General features: G+C 41.5%; 1 protein-coding gene across 4 annotated transcripts; it reads left to right on the forward strand.

Moving 5' to 3' along the window:
* Nucleotides 1–146: 146 nt before the first annotated feature.
* Nucleotides 147–12,920, forward strand: lrrc74b (leucine rich repeat containing 74B). 4 transcript variants are annotated; one of them, XM_034596374.1, is made up of 10 exons: nt 147–490; nt 758–943; nt 1,564–1,698; nt 4,444–4,576; nt 6,558–6,764; nt 8,570–8,679; nt 9,827–9,942; nt 11,077–11,155; nt 11,734–11,829; nt 11,927–12,920. In XM_034596374.1, the coding sequence occupies exons 1-10, from the start codon at nt 335–337 to the stop codon at nt 12,041–12,043; spliced, it is 1,335 nt and encodes a 444-aa protein (XP_034452265.1). In that variant the 5' UTR covers nt 147–334; the 3' UTR covers nt 12,044–12,920. The 4 variants fall into 4 exon arrangements, with proteins under 4 accessions (XP_034452265.1, XP_034452266.1, XP_034452267.1 ...); XM_034596375.1 differs by having other exon boundaries at nt 148–490; nt 1,567–1,698; XM_034596376.1 differs by having other exon boundaries at nt 148–433.
* The last annotated feature ends 270 nt before the right edge of the window (nt 12,921–13,190 follow it).

The raw sequence follows: 13,190 nt of genomic DNA on the forward strand, positions 1-13,190 counted from the left end.
CCCGCCTGCCGGTCGTCATGGCTCAGAGTATCTGAGGCGTCTCTCAGTGCCACGGCAACCTGTCAACAAAGCAAGCTGCTCAAACTTCAAACAGAGACTCCGATTGGTGGACTGGCCGTCCGGCAGCGAGGCAGCGGCCTTTCTAATTAGCCCAAACAGTTTGACTCTCCTGTTGCATGAACATGAACTCTCGGACAAATGCACCGCAGTGATTTCACTCTCACCAGCAGGATGGATCCAAAACAAGACCGAAATGAGGAAGTGATTTCTACACAAAGGATTTAAAATAGATTTATCTTTTCTCAGTGTTAATATCACTGTTTGCGTTGAAGTCATGGTTAATGGGAAGAAGTTGGCTGAGGAGACGGCGATGCCTTCTGTGCTGGAAGACGATGACGCAGGAGCAGAAAGTGAGAAGCTGCAGCTGGGGGAGGTAGGAAGACGGCCGAGCAGCCAAGTCGGCAAAGCAACGACAGTAGATATCAGGCAGGTGAAGGCATGCAGCAATGCTCAGAGGCAACATTTAATAAATACTGATGGGTTTTCTAAGTAAAGTCCTGGAAATAAGGAACGTGGGGGAAGAGATGAGGAGAAAACACTGGTTCAAGAGGTTAAAGGGAGGTGGGAAGAGACTAGAAGGACAGAAGTTCATCCACATTGAGTGTAGGCATCACTTTTACTTAGCGAATCCGTCCAGTCTCCTCATTCCGCCTGCCGACGCTGCAGAATCATGATATTTCTCATTGCCCCCATCCAGCCGAGAGCGAGCTGGACAGAGGTCGGCGTGCGTGGGCCGGAGGACGGACCCTCGAGCCTCGATGGGAATGATCAAGACAGAGGTGAACAAGAGGGTGAAGAGGAAGACGAGGAGCTGGGAGGAGAAGAGTCTGTGATCTCTGATGAGGACTACGACACAGATTTGGAGCTCGGAGGTATAGAGGAAGTTGATTTTGAGATTAAAAAAGATAAATTTGAGTGGGTGAGATATTAGATTTTGTGATAAAGGGTTTGACGTTCCTCCTTTTAAATAACGAGGGAAATGGCTCTGTGTTATGAGCCATGTTTGAAATTAATAATTCCATCTTCATATTGACTTTGAAATTATATTCTGTACTATAGCCTAAAATGTTTTAATTTGATCTTGATCAGAGCTTGCATTGATAAGGCAAAGTCAACCCCAATCTGCTGATCGTCTCCCTCTCTCTCTCCTTCCTCTCCATCGCTAAATGACTTCTGAAAAGGAAAAGAAAAAAACAAATAGAAACTCCTACACTCGCCCGCCCACACATGTGGAGCCCTGTTCTGCATCTTAATGAAATCATCTCCGTCTTTGTGTCGGGCTTCCTTTTCACCACCAGTGAAAACCCATCTGGTGTGAATGAGCACCCCTGGCAGGGCGAGAGCAGCCACCAGGGACTTTTTCAATATCACACTCAGAAGGTCCCCCCCCCCTCCCGCAGGAAAACACAGAAAGGCCACATCTCTGCTTTTTCAAAGAGGTATTGATGGCGAACGATTCAGACGGACACCGCAGCTATTATCTTCATTTGTGTTGCAGGTAAGGAGGCGTACGACCCCTCGGGGCAGGCGCGCTACATGGAGGCATGTGAAATGTTGCAGGTGGTGCCCGCCTCTTACTTCCTGCGACACGTGAAAGATAGCGAGCTGAACATGATGCATCGTGGCCTCGGGGCTCAGGTATTTTCATCAGAAGTTAGAAACTATTATCAGGAAGGGAGGGGTTGGAATTGGGGGAAGGTTTTGTATTGTTGGTATTTGTTGAACTTTTTCAGGGAGAGCAGGGAAAGTTTTTATCCAAACTTTATTTTCTGTTATTGTTTTCTTAATTTAATCATTTGGAATCCAGGTGCATGGAAAGTTTTTTTCTTTCAATGCAGTAAGAAAATTTGTTTTATTTGAATATTAACGAAAAATGTATATAGAAACTGTGAGTGCAAAAGAATGATTTATTTATTAAGCATATATTTAAAGACAGATGGACAACGTGTCTCAACTTGCTCCCATTGTACAAAAAATATGCCAAATAAAAAATTATGTGCAGAACATTTACATCAATCGCGAATCTGTCTCAGCCGTCAATCATTTTTGCATCGAATAGCAAATTTTTTAAAACTTTGGAAAACAAAAACAATATCTAGAATGACATTTTTGAGAATCATTTATTTGACTTTGAGTTTATATTAATTTGGTCCATGTCCCGTTTACTAACGTGGAGGAGGAGGGGGTTAATGACCTATCCTGTAGCCAGCCACCAGGGGGCAAACCAGGTGATTTGGCTTCACTTTTAGGATTTAGCTGTAATGTCGTCCATCCTTGTTTGAGAGTTTCTGGTTTTCACTTTGTGTGCACTGCCCCCAAGTGGCCAAGAAATCTGAAGTTGTCGCCGACCTATAAGGTGATTAAGAGTGTTTCAGTTTCACCAGCGGAGTCGTAGAGGAAACTAATAAAACTGAAGAGCGTCATACATCAGCTGAATGTCTCTGCCTCAGATGTCCTACAAGCTGTTCCTGTGTCTCTCATCAGATCCGTTTCAACAGAGGAAACGTACCCGAACAGAACTTCTTGTCAAACAGCCACAAATGCTTGAAGTCGCGTGAGGAAATGTGCTCACACACCGTCCCACATGCTAATAAAAGGTCCATGTGAGTCTGAGCAAAAGCTACACATGTAGATGTGCTGGATGAGATTAGACTCCAACGCTATTTCACATCAGCTCAGACCTTTGTTCAGTGAGTGACTCATTAATTCAAAGTCACATTCTCCTCCGGGGGACGGCACTGATCATGAATACGTCCGGGCTGCACTGTGTTAAGTGCAACGCAGCTGCGCTTCAAGGAGTTTCCAGCCCTTTCCCTCGGAAACAGATCATGCATGTACATATGTCTGCAGAGCACTTTACATATCACCCATCATATACTGTAGATCTCAGCAGAGCACGTTCATGTGGAGAGTCCTTCACCTCCTCAAAGAGAGAGAGAGGTATTGTTCTGTATCCTTAACGGCAGCAAATCTCTTTCACCTCTAAACCCAATTATTTGTTTCTAATGAGTCTGTGTGTTCTAATTCTCATGCACAGATATAAACAGTCACACAAAGACATATTTAAAATGGTTGAGATCATCGAGTGTAAGTAAAGATGGACAACATGAATGCTCCGTAAAGGTGAAGCCAAAGCGCCTCCATTGCCTCCTGGTGGCTGGCTGCAGTACAGGTCGTAAATTCTGCCTCCTCCACGTTAGAGGATGGGACATGGACCAAACTAAAAAGTCAAAATCCATTTTCTCACAGACGGTTTCTGTCATTTCAGCTCTTAGCACATTGATGTATGTTCATGTGTTCATATCTACATAAATAGAAATAATTTGATGCTATAAAACAGGGCATCATGATTGACAGCTCAGCCGGAGACTCATGATTGGTTAAACATGTATTTCAGTGGGATCTTGATGTCCTGATCACCACCGGGCAGATTCTGTCTTACAGGCAGCGTTCGTGTACAGAATATTTTGGCTTCATCTCTGGATATAGGGAGGAAATGTGGTCTTTATACGAGTTTAGACCCTGAAGGAAGAAAATCAATGAACTATGCATTTAAGTTAAAAACACAAAACTAATTTTAAGACATCTAGTCGTGTTTAACAGCTCAATGCTCTATAGCTTCCACCCAAGTCAATAACAATTAGATTCTAATGACTTAATCAATGATTAATCAATGTTAAATTGCTCTGTAGTCGAACATCTCTGCCTGAGAGAAGGGTACAGTCATTGTCAATGTGTAAATCCATTGCCTGGAGTCATTGGCAACACACTTTGACATTTACACAGGCTTCCACTTTTCCATAACGTCGTAAATTAAAGATGTAAAAAGTAAATCCATTCGTCAACAAGCCACTTCCCAGGTTCTGTCTTAATATCCTTCAGATGGATTAAATAGGATTTTAAATACGTCTTCACCTGCCAATCACACAGAGCAGAAGTAATTGAACTGGTGCTGCTGTAAAAGTTTATTTATTCAATGCAGATGAAGGTTTGTCAGATCTTTCAGACCGATTCTCCACGTGCATTGAAACACGTTGTCCTCAGATGGGTTTGTTCCTGCTCTCCCTTTCTTTTTTTTGTCAAGATCCAGTTAACGTAAGGGTTCATCCACTCAACTTTCTCATTAGCTGAGCTGGAAACTATAATTTTCATGTTCCGCGAGCTTCATTCCTGACCCACGCCTCCACACAGCCGCCTTCTGCCTCATTTGTCTCACGCAGGTTTAATACTCTCTCTCTCTCTCTCTCTCTCTCTCTCTCCCTCCCGCTGCCCACCTGCATCAGCACAGCTTTTAAATGCAGCACAGATAAAGGAAAAAGTACACTGCTGCGAACAAACAGAAGAATTTCACTTTGACGTGGGGGTTTGCTTGTGTGTTTGCAGGGCGCCAAAGCACTGGCGGTTCCCCTGGTAACCAACACTTCAATACTGAGACTGAACCTGCGAGATAATTGGATGGAAGGACTGGGCGGAGCTGCCATAGCAGAGATGTTAAAGGAAAATTGTTACATTACAGGTGGTTTTTACTGGGCGATGAAGCATGCACACATCATCTCTTCCCTTTCCCCCCATCGTGTCTCACCTTTCTCTAAGAAAAAGGTGTTGCCTGCACTCCCACTCGTACGCCACTCTCACCTCAATTATATGCCACTGCACACGGTTAAACATCTGGGGTCCCTCTTTTTATTTGCTGAATGTCAGTCATGTGTGCAGTTCAGGAACCTGCAAGTGGGATCGGAGGACGACTCCTGTGACTCACGCAGGCTCTTGTATTTTTAACATCCTTTGTCCTGCACCACAATTCAACTTTCAGGGTTATTATGAATGCACAGTATAACGCATTAGCACTGGGATTGAACTCTGTGCAGCTCAGCCAAGGCTACACAATCCTACACATAGAATATAGAAGAATAAAAAGATGTGGTCTGACAACTGAAATGATTTATTCATCGTGACATGTAGGGCTGTGTCCAGCTTGTCAGGGGTAAGAGAGGCAACGTAATTCTTTGTGGTTTTGGTAAAAAAATCTAAGTTATTGATTAAAGGAGGACTGTTACACAACAAGGCACGTAGTGAAGGACAATATAAAGAACTACAAGCCATTAAGGGGTCTTAATGTCTGTCGGTCCTGATTGGAGAGCTGGAGACTGGAGGTCTGACACCAGAAGGATGGGAACCACACCCCCCAGGCTAATTCGTCCAATCCAGTGTGAGGGTTCACTCATCCCATAGATATCATTCCCCTAATATGTCAGATTATTTCCTGAGAAATTCACAGAAATATCGAAGGACTGCCTATTTCGCCCTGTTAAAGAAAATGAAATAAAACTCCTGCATCCACCCCCTTTATTGAATCTGCTCCGAAAGTTAACAGGGTCTTTTTTCTTGACCCATTCCCCAACCGTTCAAGTTTCAATAAAATCTATTCAGCAGATTTTGTGAAATCGTGCTTAAAGATAAATATAGTTTCATAAACAGCCATGAAACTATACGGTGCTCAGAGACTGCGTACCGTACCCCTGCCAAGGCCAACACCCAATCTCCCCATGTTAAATAAATGAAGATAAATAATGGATCCTCCCATTTATCAGCTCCAAAATCTTATGGAACACATGCAATAGTTTTTTGTATAATCCTGCGAAAAAGGAAACCAATGAAAAGACACTGATAAAAACATAACCTCTGTGGCCGAGGTAATAAAAGAAAACTCTTAAAAAGGTTTGAGATGATACATCATTACGGTCATTGCAACTAAAGTTGGTGTCTTTGTTATGGTGGTTTTAAAAGAATCATTCAGTAACAATGCAGAAATCAAAGCCAAGCAGCTGGTAAGATACCTCTGAGAGCCTTGCATTCAGCAGCTGATGAGGTATTTCAGTCTGGACAAAAGGACGACGGACATGTTGACTTTGCTGCAGAGTCGTGCTCCCGGCGTGTGGCTGGAAATGACAGGAACTGTGTGACCCTGGAAAATTCCAAAGGTTTTGCTGTTAAACAGCGAAACATCCTCCTTTTGAGCTGCTTCAGATTTAAAATGAACTTGTCTCTACTTCCTCCCCGGGGACATTGAATTATGTCCAACAACTTTCAAAGCCTTTTTGTTGAGGCTGAACTTTAAATTGAAGAGAAGGATGGGAATATTATTGGATGTTTCTCAAACTCTTAGCTACCAGATGTCACTGTCGTAGAAGAAGTCAGGACACCTATTTATGTAATACAGTAAAACATATTTTCAATCTTTTAACTAAAACACATGACTGTTCTTTGATGAAAGACATTAATGCTGGTTTTAAAATCACATCCACCACAAATTTATGAAAGAAATCTACATCTATGGGCTGAATATGGCTAAAAAACATTAATAACTCATATTTTTTGTTGTTGAATTGTTTTTATGATGGAAAATACATCTGCTTTTCCTGACTTACATTGATTTTTCTCAGTGGCCCCTTTCCATGCCCGACCTTTGACCTGTGTCTCTGTCGTGTCGATCCCAGAGGTGGACCTATCCAACAACAATCTTGGGGATGACGGGGCCAGAGCCATAGCCGGCATGCTAAAGGAGAACAGCACCCTGGTGCGGCTCAACCTTTCAGGAAACCACTTCACAGACCGCGCCGCTGAATTCCTCGGCCCGGCCCTCGTCACCAACGCCAAGCTGCAGCACCTCGACATGAGCCACAACGCTCTGAGGGAGCAGGCAGGTACGGCAGCAATTAGTTACACATAAAGGTAAAGGTCTCCTGTTTTCTGCCAAGCCTTTCCCAGACTGAAACCGTACCCAGGTCTGATTTTTTTATTACATGGATATTAAAGATTTACACTGCAGATACATATTTTCTATCGGCAGCACCAGACAGTTTCAGGACCGAGACGTTCTGTGTAAAAACGGTTAATTGCAGTAGACAATAGAAGAGATCAGAGTGGTGAGGGGTCAGTGAGTTCAGTTTTCTTTGGGCAGAGCTCAACTTACTTCCATCAAAACTCAAAGTTCTTTGAATCAGCGGCAGAGGAAGTACTCAAACATTTCACTTCAGTCAAAGTACAATAATAAAGAGACAATAAATAAATAGAAAAGATGAAAATAAAAGTAAAAGTTCCACATTAACTTTTTTAAGTAAGCAAGTAGTTGCTTTTAAATATACTTAAAAGTATTAAAAGTAAAAGTACTGTCATATGCAGAAGATGCTACTGAAACATTTGCATTGTCATATTAATTACTTTCTCAGTCTCGGCCTCTAAATCCAATTCAGGTGTTTGTTCTTCATCAGTAATGACCATTTAAAACGAGTTCTGTTTCCTGTGGCTATACAAAGATACTAATTTGGACTAAGACATTTTTTTTAGAAAACCATCCTCATCTAACCAGTGAGACTTTGCTGTAATTACGCAGCCTTATCTGCGAGCAGGCGCAGGACAGCAGGCGGCGGCAGACTGTGGCATTCAAAGGTCAAGAACATTTCGCCTTCATTAAAACCTCTTTCAATTATCATGGGATGAGCTTTGTGACAGGCTCCTTGTGGAAGAACGGCCGAGCAGGAGGCACTGAGCATCTGATGTGGCTGATTGAAAATAAATCTCTCCGTGGGAAAGGGGACACCTCCACGTCTAATTGCCGTGCGTGTGTGCGGATGTTATTCATCCCCCCACATATTCAATTCAGATTTCTCCTCCTGCTGAAATATCAAAGTACATCCTCGTGCGTTTCGAGCGCACTCTTCCATATAGGAGTTCCGCGAGAGGAAGTACAGCTCTCACACACTTTGACGCTCAGGGTTTGGTGTTATTGCTTTTTTCAGCCAAGCTCAGTGAGGGTCTTTTTCTATGATTACACGCCGCGGAGGGCTGTGCACTTTCTTATCCCTGTGATAAAGTGGGCGAGATGATGACAGGAATCTTTCTCTTTGGGATCTCTGACTCTTACCGTCCTCACTTACCGCGGAACACACAATCCCACAATCTCACTGCAGATATGATAAATGGCTCCCAAAGAGGACACACGTGGGCGTTTGAGTCATGGGTTTTAAAAAGTACTTCTGATGATGCTTTCCTACCAATGAAATATTTTAAATATATGAAATATATAATAATACTTGCAGTGGAGCTACCTCAGCCAACAATTTGATTACAATCAAACTGCACCAAATTGCACACACTCATATCATTCCTCTAAATATGCCTGATTTCTTTTTGATCAAGATCCATGAACTATTCCTTCGGAAATTGGTGAAAATATCAAAAACACCCCATCTGGCAATGTTAAAGAAAAGAAAATTGACTGGATTCTTCCCTTTTCGATGCCACATCCTTCCACCAAGTTTCGTGGTAATCTCTCCTGTAGTTTTTTTATAATCTTGTTTAACAATCAAATCAACCAACCAACCAACAAACAACTGGACAGGGGTGAAAACATAACCTCCTTAATAAGCAATAATTCATACAGTTTTAAATCTGACCTTTTTCCTTTGTCTCATACTGTCAGTAAGTTTTCTTTATTTCTTTCCTGCAGGACAGATCCTGGGAGAAGCTCTGTCAGAGAACACGGGGTTGAGATCGATCAGTCTGGCCTGGAACAGCCTTCGAGGCAGAGGAGCTGTGATGTTGGCCGACGGCCTCGGGGTAATCCACCTTGAAATCAGTGTTCGAACACTTTATTGGTTTTTGAACTTGTGCAGGACAAAAAGAAGATCTACAGGTGATACAGTGACGGATCACATCAGGACTCTTTTTGTGGTCTTGGATTCAGAAACATGGTTGAGAAACATTCAGAAACAGTTTCTGTAAACTGAACTTTTGAGGAAACTAAACATTTGTTATCCATATGTGACTCTTAATCATCTTGTGCTAAAACTCAGCCTCCAGTCATACTAAAAGTAAAATGACTAAATCCTACTGAAATAAAAATGCCACCTCCACCAAGTCCCAATAGTCACAAATTCAATCAAGCCGCACCTAATTGCACAAACTCATAGATATCAGTCCTCTCAATATGGGAAATTTTTTGTTAAAGTGTTAAAGTAAGTGATATCAAATTCATGGATCTGCCCACTTGGCCCAAAAATCTGTTGTGTAGTTTTTGTGTAATCCTGCCCACAAACAAAACTAACCAATCAACAATAATACAAATAATAATAATAGTAATAAAAAGAGTAATAAAAACCAGAACACTGATAGTGAGCTTGGGGCCAATTGTCAAATTCATCCCATCATTGCTGAATAGAGCTGAATCTAAGTATTTAAAGGAAGATAGATAGTCCACAAACCTAGTTTTAGGACAAACCGTGCAACCTGTAGAAACAGGATCATGACATATTCTGTAAATGCTGTTTTGAAGGATAAACAGAACGTGTTTATCAGGGTAAATGATGTGATTCAGTATAATTCAGCCTGATAGTCACTAATAGAGGATGTTATATGATAACCTGGCTTTAACTCGCTCGCCCTACTGTGTGAAACAGCCCTCTGGTTTTATATTCATCAAGTCTCTCACAGCAGAAAAGACAGAAAAGTGCAGCATCCTCCTTCTTTTTCCCTTTTCCCATTTCTTAATGACCAGGGTGGTCAGGGGGACACTAATCCCTGAGCTGCACTGACAGGTTTGATCGATTCAGCTCCTGAGAGCCTCATTACCTCAGGATTTACACTGCTCACTCATTTTAAATGAAGGTGCGTCTTCGGTTTATCTTGTTGGAGAAAGTGTTCAAGTTGTTCTCGTAACTGCTTTTTTAAAAAAAGGACAAACATCTCCCATCTTCTCTTTTCTTAGGGGAACATTTCACTTCGAGCAGTGGATCTGTCGTTTAATGGCTTCGGCAAAGAAGGAGCTGTTGCTCTGGGGCAGGCTCTGAAGGAGAACAACGTTTTGGAGGAGTTGGATGTGAGGTATGTGATAATCAGATCATTGTACAGTAACTGAGTCAATAAGGGGGCAGAGGCTGCAACTTCAGTTCAGAACGTTCAAGGATAAATGAGTGCAAATGAAATGTTTTACCTTGTTTGGTATTAAAGCAAAACTATTACTGACTAGATGACACTCAGCAGAGCAGGTACCTCCACTAGAGACCCACAGTCCCCTTGGACATAACGATACAGTTGATTTCCTTGATTTCCTCTCACCTATAATTTGGAGGCAGTTACAGGTTTGAAGAGCGATTTCTCACCATACAGCAGCTGAAAAAAATCCTATAACCACATTTAAATCGGCCAGATTTTGATATTATTTGGATTCGCACGAAATTGCACAAACTCGTAAAAATCGAAATGCGCCATATCTCGCATTAGGTGATGAAATATTCCTGGATTTATCCGGATTCACCCCAAACTTTAATGGGTTCTTTCCACGCCCATGCCCCTCCCTTTGAAAAAGTTTTATGGAAATCCATTCAGTAGTTTTTTGCGTAATCATAAGCCGTCTTCAGACAAGAACTCCGTAGGATGCCTGGAGAATTGGGCCCAGACCTGCTGCAGAGTTTGCTTCTCACACATGAACAACACAGCAGGAGATTCTCTGCCCAGACAGTTTCAAACAGTGCAGAAATCTCTGCAGGATGTAATGTTTTAATTCTGCTGCTCCCTTATCACCAAAAGCTCTTTTGACATCTTCGTCGGCATCTTCTTCGTGGATGGCACTGCCTCCTTTTTTCATTTTTGCACCTGTCGCATTTTAGAAGCGTAATCAACAAAAAATTATGAACTTTCTTCCGACGCTCAGTCAGTCGGAAGAAAGTCCTGAGGCTCTCGGTTCTTGTCTGAAAGCAGCTCTACCGGTAAAAATACACAAAATGAAACCAAACTAAGAGATGGACAAGGATGAAAACATAACCTCCTCCATAAACATTCTCTATTTGACTCCTGGTGATGTCAATAAATCTAAAAACACAGATTCTCTCGAAGCCAAACCGCCTCATGGATGAACAATACCCTTTAAAAACACAGCACATCGTGATTGCTTCCCTCACACTCCAACACACCTTTTCTTCCTATTGTTTTCTGTCCTGTATTTGTTTGTCGCCACAGTAACAACAGAATACCCCCTGAAGGAGCCGTCCGCCTCGCCGCCGGCCTCAAAGTAAACAAGACAATCAAGTCCCTGAATGTAAGCTGTTGAAAAGAGATTGGTTTGAGCTTCGGGAAGCAAAGGGTGGCATCAGCGGATGAAATGGGATGAATAAATGGATCACTGTACTTTGTTTTAATGTCGGCACCCGAGCTTCTCAGGGGCTCGTCTCAACCGACGGGGGGGAAAAAAGAGTGAGAGAGTCACAGCCTGAGAATTTGATATCGATGTGAGCTCACATGAGTTTGAATTGGAGTTCGGTTGTTTGATTGCACACACAAGAGGAACAAAAATTATTACGAGCAGGACGATCTGAGCATTTGAAGTGAAATCAATTGTCGCGAACTGTTCCAACTGTTAAAAAAATAACTGATATAATGTGTTAAGTAGTTAAGAAGTTTCACAGATGCAGTTTGGTGGAATTTTTCACCACTGGAAAGAGACAGGCCAGAGTAGTTATTTTAAGTTAGCACAAGGAATGGTGACCCACTTTTCAAACCCATTGTAACATTAGCAGCATATTTTATTACCTGTACTAACCAGAGACACAGTAAATACCTTCTTTATGTGTGGCATTATTCCATATTCTCACATTTCTCATCTTTATCTTTGCCCAGATGAGCAGGAACCCCATCCAGAACGCTGGTTGCTATGGGATCCTCAAGTCTGTGCTGGAAAACAAAGATTCAGCCATGGAAGCTTTAGACTTTGCAGTAAGTCACATTCAACATGTTTCACCTTTACAGAAAACACATCTCTTCAAATCCTCTCTGTTTTGCAGGAGACAAACTTTCTTTCTTCTCTTTCTAGAGCATCATCGTGAACAAGGATTTTGAAGAGTTGCATGCAAAAGTGAAAGAAATTCTCCCTGCACTTACAATAAGCCATGGGGGCAGAATTGGCGCGTTCGGAACAGCAAAAGCTTGAGAAGTGTAACGGTAATCGCGACACTTTTAATGCCAGCGAAGATGGAAGACGTCTTGTCAAAGCCCTGTGGACGTTTTCCTCAACACATGAACCGGAGGATGGGTGCCTGCAAGGACATCATATTAAAAACATCTGAGTAAAAATGTATTTAGCATAAATTAAACATGTTAAATACCCAATCTGATGAAAATATAGTTAATTCAGAGGTTTGTTTATTCTCTAAAAGAATCAGTGCACACACACCTTTTGTGCCGCTACTTGAAATATGGTGTTGTGAGAGCCATTGAACATGTGCATATAATACAGGTATTGAGTTTGAATCCTTTTAGGTACGATCGGATTGGATGTTATATAATGCCAGTGGGTAGAATGATGGAGAGGATGAGAGAGCACTGCATTGTGTATGAGAAGAACTGAAAGTGGGTTGCACAAAAAGGATTTAAGTACTGCATGACTCGTCTAATAGAGGAACCAGCTCTGAAAGAAAGTGCCGCTATTAGATAAGAGACCTGTTTGCAGCAGCAAGACGAGTCAAAACACTGTTAGATAAAGTAAGCTGTGATTTGGTGATGTATTCCTCCCACAAACACATACACACCATTATATTTCATATTATTTATTAAAAAAAACACCTGGTAATATCACAATTATACTTCTTTTGGCCTGTGTAGTATCTTTAAATACAGAGATGCAGAAATTAGCCAGACAACTGTTTTTAATTCTGTGTCGAGATACTTAACACATTTTTTCTCTGTTATCTTTTTCTGAAGGCTGAAGTTTGATTTATTAGTTTAAAACAAACAAACAACAGTCAAGCAACTGACCTGCTGCAAAATTATACTTAAATATTATCATAATAATTCCGTTAATAAATTCGGTAATTTAGTTTTAATCTTTGAGTACTAAATTCTGGTTATTCTACTTGTGGGAACTGTTGGGGTTCTCTATAAACTTAAGGTCTTGACATTATTATGTTATGATTTGGCTTAAATTGGACTGAAGAGAAAATCTTTTATTACAATCGATTCTTCATTTTGCCCTGGACTTCTGTGTGAAGCACTTTGTAACCCTGTTAGATAAGTGCTTTACAAATAAAGTTATTATTATTATTATTATTATGATTATTATATTACTTTACCTTTATGAC

This window comes from Hippoglossus hippoglossus, chromosome 9 (assembly GCF_009819705.1).
Source record: "Hippoglossus hippoglossus isolate fHipHip1 chromosome 9, fHipHip1.pri, whole genome shotgun sequence".
Taxonomy (NCBI): Eukaryota; Metazoa; Chordata; class Actinopteri; order Pleuronectiformes; family Pleuronectidae; genus Hippoglossus; species Hippoglossus hippoglossus.